At 37.0% G+C, this 16,168-nt stretch overlaps 1 protein-coding gene across 2 annotated transcripts; it reads right to left on the bottom strand.

Moving 5' to 3' along the window:
* Positions 1-396: 396 nt before the first annotated feature.
* LOC133291106 (ABC transporter G family member 32) lies at positions 397-10,987 on the bottom strand. Of its 2 annotated transcripts, none has more exons than XM_061489298.1 (24): positions 10,559-10,987; positions 10,133-10,253; positions 9,945-10,033; positions 9,329-9,413; positions 8,654-8,813; positions 8,495-8,571; positions 8,316-8,369; positions 7,642-7,732; positions 7,255-7,556; positions 6,892-7,173; positions 6,012-6,328; positions 5,768-5,928; positions 5,580-5,683; positions 5,244-5,403; positions 4,989-5,108; positions 4,596-4,687; positions 4,167-4,499; positions 3,764-4,054; positions 3,318-3,401; positions 3,082-3,215; positions 2,781-3,008; positions 2,154-2,325; positions 1,813-2,067; positions 397-975 (listed from the first exon to the last, which is right to left on the bottom strand). In XM_061489298.1, exons 1-24 carry the CDS (start codon positions 10,831-10,833, stop codon positions 706-708), a joined length of 4,257 nt encoding a protein of 1,418 aa, XP_061345282.1. In that variant the 5' UTR covers positions 10,834-10,987; the 3' UTR covers positions 397-705. The 2 variants fall into 2 exon arrangements, with proteins under 2 accessions (XP_061345282.1, XP_061345283.1); XM_061489299.1 differs by having other exon boundaries at positions 7,255-7,353; positions 7,642-7,725; positions 10,559-10,986.
* Positions 10,988-16,168: the final 5,181 nt, after the last annotated feature.

Raw genomic sequence — 16,168 nt, 5'->3', positions numbered from 1 at the left:
AGAATATTATTATGAGGTTTTTTCTTGTAGTACTTTCCTCACACTAGAGATGGACATGGCAAGTTTTTTCTTTCCGGTTTTTGGTCCTTAACTATTTTTTTTTGTTTTTTTCTTTGGTCTTTCTCCAATTCAAGAAAAGATGTCAAAAAGGATTTTTTTTTTTTTTTTTGGCCTATCACCTGTCTGACATCTCATATGAGATAGATAACAAAATCAAAGTGTAAATGTACTTAAAATGAGACAAAATATGAAGTGAAATGTGCAAATAAGTGTAAGGAAGATTTTATCCATAAAAAACCGTTTTAAAACAGGAAATATAAAGCTTTTGATTATACAGACACCGAGTCACCCCTATATACGAATTTTCTGAGAACCGAAGGACATCCTCAGTCCTCACTATTATTACGAAATAACACAAAAAAAAGGCGATTACAATTTCTCCAAAATCTGTCATTAAACCAAACAGTACTCTGACTTTGTATCTAACAGAAACCCTACAAACCAATAAGACACCACTTTACAACAAATTTGGCCCTGAATTATGTAAAACAAAATAATTTTAATAATGTATTCTTATTAGTTTACAATCCCTAAAAACATACTAGCTCTATGCTATAATCATATCGCTATACAGATGTCGCGGTATTTTTATGAGGTATTGAAAAACTAACATAGATATCTTCAGTGGCTTGCAAGTCCATTCCATCATCTCCTTTGGAAATTGAAGGATTTAATTGCAAAGGCAAATATTATTGCAAAAAATATGCAGAAGCCGGCTACCATAGTAGCAGCAACATACAAGAAATCATGCCTGTACCCAAACACGTCTTTGAGTACTTGCCTTATAGTCATCAAGTTTCCATCAGATAGCTTCACCAACTTATTATCATCACCATACTGTGAAGTTAGGAGACCATACAGACTCCAGGCTACGGGGTTTGCCCAGTAATACCATCTCCACCAAATTGGGATTCTCTGAGAAATTGAAGGAGCAGAAAAAGTTATCAGATGAAGCATTTAATTGAGTACACAAGTACAATTTGATGTATTTTGACACCAAATATTACAATAACATGCCAATCAAAGTGTTTAAGAGAATATCAAAGAATCAGTTGTTTAGTTCTGCAATGTATCTGCCTAGAAGTTGCATTGCTTAAGTTTGGCAAGTAAAATACGACTATAAAAAGCAAAAAGCAGTACAACACTTGAACATTTTCTGGAGTTATGGATGATGTTTTGTTGCAAAGTCAAATCAGATGATATTTTGTTTTCTGGTGGATCAATTCGAAAGAACAAGACATTATAATTGTATGGCTAATTAAGAGGGAAACTTGTTACTGTAGAGCTCCTGCAATGTACAGAATCCAGGGAAATGGACAGACCTATTGTGTGGGTCATACACTGCAAGAAGCTGATTACGCAAATCCAACTTGTGATCTCCAAAGTTTTTGGTATATCAATTTAGCTGTCGAAATATTATTACATCAACATGATACTCGATGATAATTTTTTGACATCAAAATAGTCCGAAGTTATTAATCTTGGGAACAAATTGATGATTTTTATGACAAAAAATTACCATTTAAGAACCAATTTGATATCATCAATCATTCCTTTATTAAATCGATGTTTTAAAAACTTTTCAAGGACCAAATTAGGAATTTATTCTTATTTCGTTTTAAAATGGGGTTGCTTTTATGAAAGTTCTCCTTAATGCATTTTATGGTTCAGTCCTTTTTGTAACATTAATTCTTGAGAGCCACCCAAATAAACCAAAACTCAAATGAAGCAATAAAGCATCAGTTTCCATACCTTATGAGGAATCATAAAACCACTGAAAAGGTTCCACAACATATAAAATGGAGCAGCGATTATGGCAGCAACGTTATGATTTGGTGTGACAGCCGTTGTCATCATTCCATAGAAGGTAAAATATAACATAGTAAAATACATGAAGAACAGGTACCAAATGAACCTATCAACAGTCCAGACAAAGGAACTCATGGAATAGAATATTGAGGAGTATATCATAGCCTGTCCAAAAACATAAGGAAACTCAATCATGACCTGCAAATTGTAGGATAACACGTTAGTCAACTTACAAAAACCTGCAGTTTCCATGCATTAAATTAATGTTACGTCTGAAAAAATACCTGAGCAAATGCAAATGATAAAGCCGAATACATCCCTGCAGCTCTTTCTCTATACGAAACAAATCTTTCCACAGAAACAACAGGCTGAACCGCTGTGGCATTTGTTATACCAATGAAGAGGACTGCCGAATACATAGATCCCATGGCATTGAATAGATCTTTCTGCGTCTCCCTGTGAAAATACAAATATGGTTGTTACATAAAGTATGACGGTTAAAAAAACAAAAATACATCAGACCCAGCGGCAGTATAAATAAACAAATTAGAATGTCGTAACCCAACTTGAACCCAACCGTTCGAGGAACCTCCAGACATCTTGAACAGCATTGGTCGACTTCTATTATGGTTTATCTTTTTGTAAATTTTTTAATCCCAGTTAGATTAAAACTTAAACATTGTAAATTAATATCCACTGCATTATTAAACTTATTCAACATGCGCTGTCAATTGCTCATGTCTTGAAAGGGTAAAATGGTTCATTAAAGCTACATACTTCTAGCAGTAAAACAGATGTACCTAGTAATAAAAAAATGGACAGCTTATGGCTTCCGAAATTTGAAGTATTTGAAGCAAGGTGTTATTTGAATTGAATATTCATAGAAGATAACAAAATGAAGAGAAAAGGACCTTTTAGCACCAAATCTCCAGCATATCGTCCCAAGCATCAATGAGATGATGACAGTGTAGAAGAAGCGAACAGCAGTGTACTGCGGGTTACGCCAGTAAGATAGATTTTGCTTCCAAAGACAAGTTAGGAACTGCTCAAAAGATGACCGACAATACTTGCTTGGAAAATGCAATTCTTTTGAATTACTGCTTGGCCTGCTCAAGCTTTCAACCAATTCTTGGTTACATCTGTGGAAAAAGATGCTATATTAATATATACCAAAATTCATATACAAAATTTACGACCAAAAATTACACATACTGATATAAATTTGATCTTCGATAGATTTCTGCAAAGTCCACTCCCAGACGGTTTTCTTCTGCTGAAGAAGTAACCTCCAGCATCCATGTAGCAGGGTTATATCCAGGCCTGATCTTTGGAACTCCTTCGATTGCCTACATATATAGATATGGATATTATAAATAAATTATACGGTTGCTTCATCACCATTCAACCATATCACATATTCGGTGAGAGCTAAGCTTGCATCAGCTGACCTCGAAATAACTGATTAGTTCAATAGATTTAGGGCCAAGCGGACCAGCATATATGAGCTCTCCTCCCCGCTTCATAAATAGAAGCTGTAAAAGTTGGGATTTCGTCAGACTAGGAGGAGATACTAAATGTTACAAAGAAATTCAAATGGAAAGACAACGCATGATGCTCTTTCGGAACGACCAATCAATTTGAATTAAGATACAAGATCACGGAAACTAGAATATACAACAGCTATGGGCATATGTTACATATACGCAAAAGAACAAGATAGAAACAAATTGGATATAACAAAATACATAACAATATCAACACAAAAGTAAGATGCACCAAGAGAGAGAGAGAGAGAGAGAGAGTGAGATCAAGTTGCCTAACAATAAGTACAACTCCAAATGACCATTTTTTTAATGGAACGCTTGAAAAGCCCTCTAGTAAAGAGAATATATACCTCGTCAAAGGATTCAAATATGTCTATGCTAGGCTGATGGATCGTGCACACAATTGTTCGCCCAGTATTTACTATATTCCTCACAGTTCTCATCACAATGGCTGCAGCCCGGGCATCCAATCCGGATGTGGGCTCATCCATGAAGACTATAGAAGGGTTGGCAACCAGTTCCACAGCTATAGTTAATCTTTTTCGTTGTTCTGTTGACAGACCATCAATTCCAGGTAGACCCACTAGTGCTCCACTTAACGGAGTGAGCTCCACAAGCTCCATTATCTCCTCAACGAAGGCCTGACAATCAAAATCTCCAAAAGTTATTTATTTATTTTTATTTAAAAAAACAACAACAATTATTGCATGTCTATCCCTTAGTATGCAAAAAAGGCCATACTATGTCTCACACCTTTTGTGTCTCCAAGTCAACATCTGAAGATAATCGAAGCCAAGCAGAGAACAGTAAGGATTCCCAGACAGTCAAGCAAGGGGAATGAACATCAGTCTGCTCACAATAACCAGAAATCCTTGCAAAAGTATCTTGTCTTTTGGGATAACCAGATATAAATGTGCCCCCTTCTATGATTCCGCCAGTTTTCCTTCCTGCTAACACATCCATCAGCGTGGTTTTTCCAGCACCACTTACTCCAACCAATGCTGTCAACACACCAGGCCTAAAAGCTCCAGTAACATTAACAAGCAGCTGCAGCCTGTCTTCTAATATCCCTTGTTGTTTCAATTCCTTAACCAATAATTGAATCAAAAAGCATTTAGTCCACCAGAAGTTAAATTGTTTTTAGAAAAAAAAAAAAAAAAAGCAATGACCCCGTTTACGTACCAAAGGTACATCCACATAGTAATTGATATTACTGAAAGCCAAGGAAAGTGGTTGAAATGGGAGAACCATTCCTCTTTGCTTAAAATGCTTTCCTGGGAAGATATGGTAATTGGATCAAATGTCATGTCCCAGCTATATAGAAACGGTCAAATATATATATATATATATATATGGGAATTGTTTTTCTTTTGTAATATAAGGTAAAACTTATCTTCTACACTCACATATAAAGAGATGGGACCCATTTATATTCTCTTTCTCTCCTATATTCTCTTTCCTCTCTCCTTTATATGTGTCTATAGGAGATAAGTTCTATTCTATGTCACATAAGAAAACAATTTCCCTATATATATATATATATATGTATGTATATACAGTTCATAATTTACAAACCACTTGATGCCGAATGCTGCAAATACTCTCTCAGCTCAATGACAACACTTTCACCTTTTCTTCTATTCTCTCTTTCTTGCAGCTCATCCTTTGAAACTACAGCTTGTTGCCTTCCCACGGCTGAAGCAAATATTAGAAGAATAAGATATTATGAAAACTGTCCTCTAAACAAAGTTATGTTTGGTCTATGAAGCAACAGAATGCACCGCAACAATAGACAATTAGAGGGCTAGCATACAGAATAGTGTCTCTTACGATTAAGGTAAGCTAAGAAGATCGTAAATAGTGTGTTGAACAAAATTGTGTATCCAACCATTGCACCAAGACCAATCCAGTACCAATAACTCTCTGGATACAAACTCCGCTCTTTTAATACTGCCATACCCAATGGATAGGTAGTCTGATTTCCAGCTTTCTGTAAAGAGATTAAATATTGAGTATATTTTAAATGCAGTAAAGAAATTGCTAAGATAATTCATATTGAATAGATATTATCACCTTACAACATTATCATCTGCATTTCTCAACTGGAAAAATAGTTATAATGGTTCTGAAAGGAACATATGATTATAATCACAAGAAGGGTTATACCTTATTCCAGGAATGTCCAAGAAACTCATTTACAGAAGCTGAATTTTGTGCATACATCAAAGGAGAAATCCAAAAACCCCATATCCACCAGCTTGGTATACGGTCTGCCCAAAATTGAGAAAATGTTAGAAAAATTAGTTTACCGGATCGAATTTTGGAACATGCAGAGATTGCAATTCTTGTTTGACCTCTTGAAATTATATATCCACCAAGAGCCATTACAACCAACATGGCAAAGGAACCAAAGGTATTGGCTACTATCATATTCCGGCCCAAGGATCCTATCAATCGAAATAGACCTATAGACATCTGGTGCAGAAAAAAATAAAGCAAGAGCTGCTGAAAAAATCTGCAGATCCAGAAGTTCAAAAAATAGTCACTAAAGAGAAACTCTAAGATTACATGAAAACACTAAGTGAACATAAGAGATACCTAGTAATTGCAGGATCATATCCAATTGCGTAGTATGAGACTGCCACCCAGCATCCAGCTTCCATGAGGGAAATTGGGATACTAAGGAACCAAGAAGGAATTGTATATGCCCAGCTAGGATAGAAGTGCAAGTCCCTGTGCTTGTAAAGAACTGGAAGCTTTGCAACTAACATTGACACCTCGGTAAAACCATTGAAAAGAATAATAACCATAGAAAAGTACAGTGCACCCAGATATAAGTTTCCATCGTCAATTGTATTGTGGTGCATCGTTGTTCGGAAGAAAACAGTCATTGTAATTAGAGCAACCAAAAGCAGCTGAAAATAATAAATAAGGCTCAAGATCAGCTCTACATAAACCATACATCGTTACTTCCATCTTAGAACTAATAAAAAGTCAAAACTAAAAACAATGAAAAAATAAATAAAAATACAACTGTCCAATAAGCTGGTTGATTATGACCAAGAAGTTAAAATTCATAACCAGAAATGAGAAATCCTCCCACATTTTTTAATAGCAATCAATTGGGGAAAATTGAAGTAATTAATAGAAGCTGTCTGTTAGACCCAAAAATCAAAAGAAATACATGAGTGCATGCAAACACATATAAAAGAAGATTACGCCATAATTAAAAAAAAAATCACAATAAATTAAAGAAAAGAATTATTTACTTTAAGAGACTACAAGAATTACAGGTTCAAATCTCAATATATATAAAAAAGTTTTTAATTATTGCTTTTTCTTTAGGTAAATTTTATCACTATTATTACATTTAAACATTAAAATCCATGAATCATAAACTCTTTTTTTTTTTTTTTTGTAATAATGAATCATAAACTCTTGTATGCTTTAACCATACATTTTATACCAGTGGGATTACCTGAACAAATTTAAAAACATAAATAAATGAATTTCGTTTCATAAGAAGCTTCTGCCACTGGAAGTTAGTCTTGAGAAGTTCAAGCTTTTTCGCGCCATAGCTACAAGTTGCCAAGGCGGCTGGATGATTATGGCGTCTATTGAAAGGAATATTTAGTTCCTCAGACAAAATCTTTCCCTCACGATACAAAGAAAATGCTTCGGCGAACTTCCCAACAGGTACGTACCGGTAAGGGCGGTCTAGAACGGACCAGTACTGCTCTTGGTCCTTCTTAGACGTAACCTGATGACAAGAATTTGAAGTCTGAACAGTTACTAAAATCAAATATAGTACAAATATGCATTCCATTTAGCTACTACTCACTTCTTGTAAGAAGTCCGCTACATTTTTTCGCTCAGGACAACTGAATCCCATCTGTTTGAAAAAATCAAGAGCAGTTTCACGAGGCCCCTGGTACACAATCTGACCCTCGCACAAAAGAATAACATCATCAAACAACTCATAGGTCTCAGGAGCTGGTTGAAGAAGAGATATAATTGTGGTTGCATCAAGTGCATGGGTTGAATGCCTAAGATATCTGATGATTTGATAAGTAGTTGAGCTATCAAGACCAGTTGATATCTCATCCATGAACAACACTCTTGCTGGACCAATTAGTAATTCACCTGTAAATCACACATCAACTGATTAGCGTATACCAAATGCATCCAACGTGCTAGTACACAAGACAAAGTAATACATGTCATTAACCTGTTGTAAGCCGCTTCTTTTGTCCCCCTGAGATGCCCTTGAGCATTTCATCTCCCACCAATGTATCACCACATATGTCCAAACCTAATATCTTTGTGATAAATATTTTAGTACTTTGGAGTTCGGAAGATCTATAAAGAACTACATAAGGAAATAACCATAGAAGTAACACATAAGACACATAGATACTAGGTAGTTTATGAATCTTTATTTAGATCACTTGGCAAAGAAGTTAGACATGTCGGCATTTGGGCTTGGATCAATTTTTTCTCTCTCTCCATATGCCCTCAACTTTGTTCGTAGGATTCACTATATGTCATTGGTTATCCAAATTAGGCGGCCAGTTATTGGTGCGATACGTTTATTTGTTGTGTGGGGTTTTGCAGCAATCCCCTTCAAACTGATTGGAACTAACATGATCCAAATGCTAGCTTAAGAATTTTGGCCTAATCCAAGCTAATAATCCACCATTCTTTCTCTTGTGAGACTTTCTCACTTCATATCACATGTGTGTTGTATCCAACAAAACAGAATTATTTTTCATCACGAATCCATTAGTTACAAAAAAAAAATATACTTCAAAAAAAGAAATATTACAAGACCAACAAATATTTCAGGTTATAATCACAAGACAATTCGTTGTGCACCCAAGAGTAACATTATTTAAAGATTACCTTCATGATGTACTCCACCACAATATTTGTTTCCTGTCCCCCGAGAGCTAATGACTACAAAAAGAAACTAAGATAGATTAAATTGTGTCCATGATTGAAGTTTATCAAAAAAAAAATTTAAAAAGTTAAGAGAAATACTTTCCCTTCAAAAGGGAAAAGAAATAAAAATGAATGAGTACCTTCATGAATATATCAAGATCTTCATCTGGTTTTATTCCAGCATTCTTTTCTCTTCGGGCAAGTTCCAGCAACATATCTTGTAAAAACTCCATAATTTAGTACATAGCATCTAAAAGTTCAAATTGAATATAACTTAACATGATCACATAAAAGCATACCAAATTTAAATCCGACGCCTTGACAACAACCAGCAAACTGGAGTGTTTCCCTCACGGTCATCTCTGCCATATGCCAATCTTGTTGGCTGACATAAGCAGATGTTCTCTGAGGAACAAACTCATTCAGACCATGTCCATTATACGTAATGTTCCCTGACATCTTTGAAGGGCATACAAAAATAAATGAGATAGGGGAAAAAAACAAATAGAGAAGGCATTAATCCACAAACACAATTTAAATCCGAAATGGAGTATAGCAAGGATAGGTCAATAGGTCAAATATGCTATTTAGATATTAATGTATTATCATGTGAATCAAATAGAGAAGGCATCAATCCACAAACACAATTTACGTAAAAGAAAGGAAGAGAGCGCAATCTAGTCGGTGCTTGCATTATGACAAATACATTTTACTAATATTCGGTATATCCAACTCTATTTGAGATAACTTCAAGCAGAATGCATGAGAGCTTCCAGAAATAGTGTCTCCGGTTATTAGGGAAGTTGTTAACTTATTAATTCCAAACAACCTATTGATCCACTCTTACTGTGGGTACTCAGTATTAAGCTTAAACAGCATGTCTGGCAAGAATTTCTATACTATCGGTTTAATAGTTGCCTGTCCAGACATAAATGAAACCCATCCTAATTTGTTTAATGTAATTGAAAAAGTACCTGCAAACCAGGTCCTAGCCTACCAGCAAGAGCTAATAGGAGTGTCGTTTTTCCTGAGCTTGGCGGACCCAATAGCAACGTTAGCCTGCAAGATAACAAAGCAACAATCTATGAAAGACATGCCAAAAACTACAAGTAGGTTTTGAATAATTTTATTACAATAGCATATATATATATATATATATATATATATATATATATATATACACACACCATGCATGTAACAATTGCAATTATTAGGAAAAGTTGAAAAATATCAATCAATTTTTATATAATATAGAAACATAAGTATTAAAAGAATGTTTTTGCAAATAAAGAGGTTGTGGGGTCTTTGACTCTATGAGATATTCATGTCTAACCACATTTAAACTTTTTGCAACCAAAAATAATAAATATTTTTACATAAATATATTCATTGTACCATAAAAGAGAAATTGATTCGTAAGGTTTAGGATTTTATTTATGTAAATTTTCTTTGAATGATATAGTTGAGTGAAAATAGTCACCCTTTTTCTCTTTGATATGTCGAAGAGTGGTTAACCCTACTTGAACCTTTCGTTGTTGTGGATTAAACCGTGTATTTACCAAATAAAATAAGATAACTTTCAGCACTGACCTCGAAGGTCTAATTATCCCATTGATGTCGGACAGAATTGTCAATTTGCTTCTCTTTTTTTTGTATATCCACAGCTGTCTCAAAAGAGCCTAATCACAAAACGGAAATCAAATTAGAAAGCTATGTCCAAAAAACGAATATATATATATATATATATGATCCAGATCAAAGAAAAGGAGAGAAAGTACCTCAGTCATATTGCAAATGAAATTGGGAATCGTTGGCAGGGCTCTGCTTCCGACGTGTACAAAAGTCTCAACAGTCAAGTTTTGAAATCGAACTTCAATCTTCGGAAACTCCAAATCTACTCTGCGGAGACCATGCATCGAGTAAAAACATTCAACAAAATTAGCAACCTACAGTATTTTATTTATTTATTTTTAATTTTTTTTTACCTGAGCTACCTACATATTTGAGCTAAAGGAAAAGTGAAAAAAATTAAGACGAACCAGCTATCTATCATCAGAATTGAAGAAAAAAACAACTAAAAATTAAGTGAAGCACAAGCACCGATATTTTCCAACTTCAAATACTCAGAATTCGTTCTAACAGAGAGGTAACAGATGATTGTTGAAGAGAATTGAAAGAAAAACAGAGGAAAAGGAAAAAATTACGCGTCGAATCGGCTTCTCATGCGGTTAAAGAATCTCTCAGGATCATTGTCGACGAAGTCGACGAGCCTTTCCAACAGAAGCCGCTGCTCCTGTGCCTGAAGGTCACTCACATCGATCTCTTTCTTGTCGCCAATGATAGTTTTGAAGATTCCCCTGCGCGCTCGCTTGTACGTCGGGAGCCTCTCTAGCGCCGCCCACCGCAGAGCCTCCTCTTCTTCTCCTTCCTCCCGAAACGACGCCGATCTGGCAAAGGCGTTCTCCGCCGAGTTCCACATTGCGCCACCCAATCTCTGACAACACAGAAAGCGTAGAGAGAGAGGGAAAAAAGAAAGAAAGAATAGGAAAAGAGAGAAAACAGAGTCGAATGCGGTGAGTGGTGGTGGAGTTTTATTGAAGATCGAATCTCAACATTTCTACTTGTTATGAGTGTTGGATAGGTGGTTGAGGCAATGCATTAATGGCAGCACCTTCTCTTTCTTCCTTCTCCACAGACTGAGTTGGTGACTACGTTAAAGTGCAGAATAGTGTCTTCGAGCAGTTAGATGACCCTCATTTAATAGCCGCGGGAAAGACAAACACGAGGTTTTTGCACAGTAACCATACGCGCTCCGAGACGTTGTACTCTCACTACTCGCTCTGCGTGGTTGACACCTGTTCGTGCGTTTTGGTTCTGCGAGGGGCATTATGGTCATTTGAGAAACCCGTTAGGCGTTAGCGTCCTAACAAACTAACACTGTCGCGTCTACCTTGGCCATAACGTGACGTGATTGCCAGCGTAATGGAGATCGAACGGTGGATGTGGTGGTTTGTTATTCCGGTTTTGGGGAAAGACTCGCTACTCTTGAAGTTTTAGCGCAACCTTTGCAAGTCAGCAAAGCTTTTTTTGGTTTGATATCATCTTTATTTTTAATCTAAAATTTATTTATAAGTTAAAGCTAAAAAAGAAAAAGTTAAAAGTTATTTGATAATTAAAAAAAAAAAATTAGCTTAAAAATACATATTTAAAAAAAATTATTTCTCTTTATCTTTATAGGTATTTTTTTTTTTTTTAAAAAAACACGATTCAAGAAAGCAGATAAGAGCTTAAAAAAAAAGTTTCTCCTAGGATATGCTTATAAGTATCATTTAGCTTAAAAAAAAGAGGATCCAAACAGACACTTAGTCGTTTATAAAAAAATTAATTTAGAAGTCCCTAAGAAATTCAAGGTGGAACTACTCCCTGTTCCAGGGTTTTTGACCCTTTTGCCCCTAATTAAATAATTAATAACCAATTTGCCCCTCCCCCATAACTATCCACCATCCTGCCCCCATTTAGTCGATTATGTTGCACTTTTAATCGACTAAATGGGCTAAACTCAGAAATTATGAAACGCGAATTTTAGTCGACTAAAAACTCATCTTAATCGACTAAATTGTTTGCACTTTTAGTCGACTAAGCACATTATTTAGTCGACTAAAGATCGCGAAAAACCCTATATCCAGACCTCTCTTGGGCTCATTTTCAAAATATTCGAAATCAAAACTTCTCTCTTGGTCTCTTTCTCTTGTTTGTCAGCTGGGAACCCCTAAAATCTGATTCCTACCCCCAAAATTCGTGTGAAAGATGAGCTCAAGTCCAAACATGTATGTTACCATGATTTACTATGATGGAAAGCATTATGAAGGCCCCAACGGTGTTCAATTTGAAGGAAAAACGAAAATGTTGAAAATCAAACGGGGCACTACGTACAATGAGTTGAAGGGGAGGATTAACCAAAAATTGGGGCTACACGGGAGCCATGGCGTTCAACGGATGATCGCCAGGGTAGAGTCTACAGTTGGTAAGGATGCTATATTCTACATTGGTAATGATATATGTGACGATGAAGATGTGGATTGTGTCATAGATGCAATTGTGGACCGAAAATTTCAAAACTTTATTGAGATATATGTTGAAATAGACTGTGGTCAATCTTCATCTGCACCTGTGCATGGAAGAAGTCAAAGTCAAGAAGACAGAGTGGTCGGTTTATCTGCACCTGCACCTGTCTTAAGTCAGATACCACTGAGGGAAATAGACGAGGATGAGGATGGGCATGACGAGGATATGGACAGTGAAGACGATGGTGAACCCGAGAGTGTTATTCCGCTGGGTGACACCTCAGATACGGACGTAGAGGGGAATTTTGACGCTGATACTAGTTCAGGAAACTTGAGTTCCCAGGTTATGCCACCGCTCCGTGTTGACCCTGTTAGCAGTGGTAAGATTGTAATATAAAGTTTTAATTTTGCATATATATATATATTTTGTGTTTTCTTTCGTACTGACGGATAAGTTTAAATTTGGACGTAGGGTCTGAGATTGAGCCATTTTGGAACGACAGCCCACACTATTCGTTCATTAATTGGGCTCACCCTAATGATGAGACGGAGATATTGTATGGCGACGATGACATCCACGGTGGCTGGCATTTAGGAGATCCATTATATTTGTACCAGGAGTTTCGAACTAAATCTGAAATGCAACATGCTGTCAAATTATATTGTATGAAGTCTCATCGTACTGCTGTGGTGGCAAAAAGTGATGACCATAGATTTGTGATGAAGTGTCGACACCATAATGATGGTTGTCCCTGGTACGTGCGGGCTATGTTGCCCAAGAATGGAAATAGTTGGGTTGTTAGTAAGTGGGGTAAAAAACACACCTGCCTAAACCAAGGCCTTACTCGGGACCATAGACAGCTGGATTCTGATGTAATCTGTGCAGCCATTATAAGTATGTATTACATTCATTTTTGTTTATGGTTTAATTTTTCGGTATATTTATTGATTGTGTTGACTTCGAATTTTGTGTAGGTATGTTAAAAGAAGATCCATCCACGAAACCAGTTCTTATTCAGGAGAGGGTACAAAGTTTGTATGGATACAACATATCTTATAGGAAGGCTTGGAAGGCTAAAATGAAGGCCATTGTGAAGTTGTTTGGCGACTGGGAAAAATCATATGCCATCTTACCTGGTTGGCTGAACTACATGACACAGATAAATCCTGGTTCTGTGTTCAAGATTGATACGGATCAGTGTTGTGACGAACGACGAGTCTACACCGATAAGGCTGTCTTTCGCAGGGTATTTTGGACTTTTCACCAGTGCATTGAGGCTTTCAAATATTGTAAACCCATAATCCAAATTGATGGCACGCACCTGTACGGGAAATACAAAGGTACCCTCTTGATTGCTACGTCACAGGATGGTGATGGATTCATTCTGCCTATTGCGTTTGCCATTGTTCCACCGGGTGAGAGATTGGATGATTGGTTGTGGTTTCTTAGCCAGATGCGTTTCCATGTCACACGTAGGCATGGTATCTGTCTAATATCCGATCGTCACCCCAGCATCATCAGGGCTGTGAAGGATCATGCCGGTTGGCAGCCTCCATTTGCGTATCACGTGTTTTGTCTTCGTCACATTGGAAGCAACTTCAACACTAAGTTTAGGGACGTGGAACTGAAGAAAACGCTGATGAAACTAGGTAACCTATTTACATGAATTTTGTACATGTTGTATGTAATGTTGTTTATGTATAACTCATTGCAATTTGGGTTCATTTTTTGCAGGTTACATGTGTTCGAAGATTCACTTTGATTTAAGATTTCAAGAATTTGTCGACAGTAACCCACAAGTAGCCTCATGGATAGATCAGATTCCCAAAGAGAAATGGTGTAGGTCTTATGATGAGGAGGGCCGAAGGTTTGGTCATATGACGACAAACCTATCTGAGTGTATCAATAAGGTCCTACGGGGTGCACGTAATTTGCCAGTAACGGCATTGGTCAAGATGACGCAAAGTAGACTTGTTGAGTATTTTGTGAAGAGGCGTGAAAAGATCCAAAAAGTAAAGGACAAAGGCTGGAGAATTGCAAAAAAGGTTGAGGACTTCTTACAAAAGAATGATCAGTTAACTGTCAGTCTCCGTGTCCGTGTTTTTGATAGAGACTTGCAGTTGTTTGAAGTTGAGGATGCCTACAATCAATCTACGCATGATGCCGGCGACATTATGAGGGTTGACTTGCTAAATCGTAAATGTCAATGTGGACGGTTCACAGCTAGACGATTTCCTTGCAGTCATGTGCTAGCGGTGTGCAAGGTTGAAAAATTGAACCACTATGACTATGTCGATCCTGTGTTCTCAATTACACAAATTGAGAAGGTCTATGCTGCACATTGGTTTCCAATGGGTAATGAGTTGTTGATCCCAGAAATAGATGGTCCAACATTAATCCCAAATGCATCTTTGGTTCGTGCACAAGGAAGACCGAAGTCTTCAAGGATACAGAATGAAATGGATTGGGTTGAGTCCCAACCCACAAGCAGTCAAACTAGATGCAGCACCTGCAAGCAAATTGGTCACAATAAACGTACATGTCCTATGAGGATTAATCCTAGCTGAAGCAATGTTGTGCATGTATTTAAGGTCTTTTGTAAGAGTTCATGTATTTTTTGTAAGACATTGTGATGTTACTTTGTGTTACTGTTTAAGTAATTATGTAATTTGACATTTCATTTCTAAGTCCATTATCTAACATTGGTCCATATTGATAGATTGAAACTCATAACTAATACTAGTATTACCAAAAAATGAAATCACCAAGTTTCGGGGAGCGTAAACAAACGGTTTGGGGTAATACGTACCCAATCGCATACGAATCCTGTACAATACTATTTTGTACCTGAAAGTGTGTTCCCCAAGTCATTATATGCGTGTACATTGATATTCGATCGGTTCCGTGCCAAAAAAAATCGTGCAAAACAGAATGGGGTGTCAAAACCAGTTATTTAGTCGAGCAACCCGTACTGGTTTAGTCGACTACACAGTTTAGTCGACTAAACCAGTACGGGTTGCTCGACTAAATAACTGGTTTTGACACCCCATTCTGTTTTGCACGATACCGATCGAATATCAATGTACACGCATATAATGACTTGGGGAACACACTTTCAGGTACAAAATAGTATTGTACAGGTTATAAACCACGAATGTGCATGTACTGCAAAAATGCAATAATTAAGGGTATCCGAAACTTGTGTTCTTATTTTAACTCTGTTAAGGTCACCTGTTCTGAATTTCATTGTCCAGTAGACGTTTTCCAAACTTATGATTATACCCTGTGGTCTTCTTCAAGGTCACATTACCCATGGGAACATCAAAATGCTCCAATATCCTCTGAACAAGACAAGCAAATGGAAGTGCACCTTTGTGTTTGGCCTTATACATCATCCAACACACGTAGTGCCTCCAGTTCACCAAAGTACCATGTCGGATAGCCCACATGATGGGAATGTCATGCTCCAACACCCTGGAATGATTGAACGCTCGCGGAAACAAAATGTGGGTGATGACATAGTGTAGTATGCGGGACTCCACAGTAAGCAACCCCACCGTATAGGCAATGTGTTGCCCACGGACTCTCCTCTGCTCCTGCACGGCATCACCGCGTGTATATCCTGGAAGTATGATCCCGCTGTCTGCGTCATATTCCACAGTCTGCGCAGAATCAAAGTCATACCCCAGTAACTCCAACCATACCGGAGCCGTCATGATGATGTCCACCCCGCAGACCCTAGACCTCAG

The sequence above is a fragment of the Gastrolobium bilobum genome, unplaced genomic scaffold (genome assembly GCF_033153095.1).
Source record: "Gastrolobium bilobum isolate Gb01-03AN ecotype WA unplaced genomic scaffold, APGP_CSIRO_Gbil_v1 utg829, whole genome shotgun sequence".
In the NCBI taxonomy this organism is placed as follows: domain Eukaryota; kingdom Viridiplantae; phylum Streptophyta; class Magnoliopsida; order Fabales; family Fabaceae; genus Gastrolobium; species Gastrolobium bilobum.
Note: the sequence above shows the minus strand (reverse complement) of the source record. Positions and strands in the feature narration are given on the sequence as shown.

Coding starts and splice junctions, on each gene's coding strand:
- LOC133291106 (XM_061489298.1), bottom strand. CDS start 10,833: ATGTGGAACTCGGCGGAGAACGCCTTTGCCAGATCGGCGTCGTTTCGG. Junction 8,370..8,494: donor ATCTTGATATATTCATGAAG/GTACTCATTCAT, acceptor TTCTTTTTGTAG/TCATTAGCTCTCGGGGGACA. Junction 2,068..2,153: donor TATCATTTGCATTTGCTCAG/GTATTTTTTCAG, acceptor TACAATTTGCAG/GTCATGATTGAGTTTCCTTA.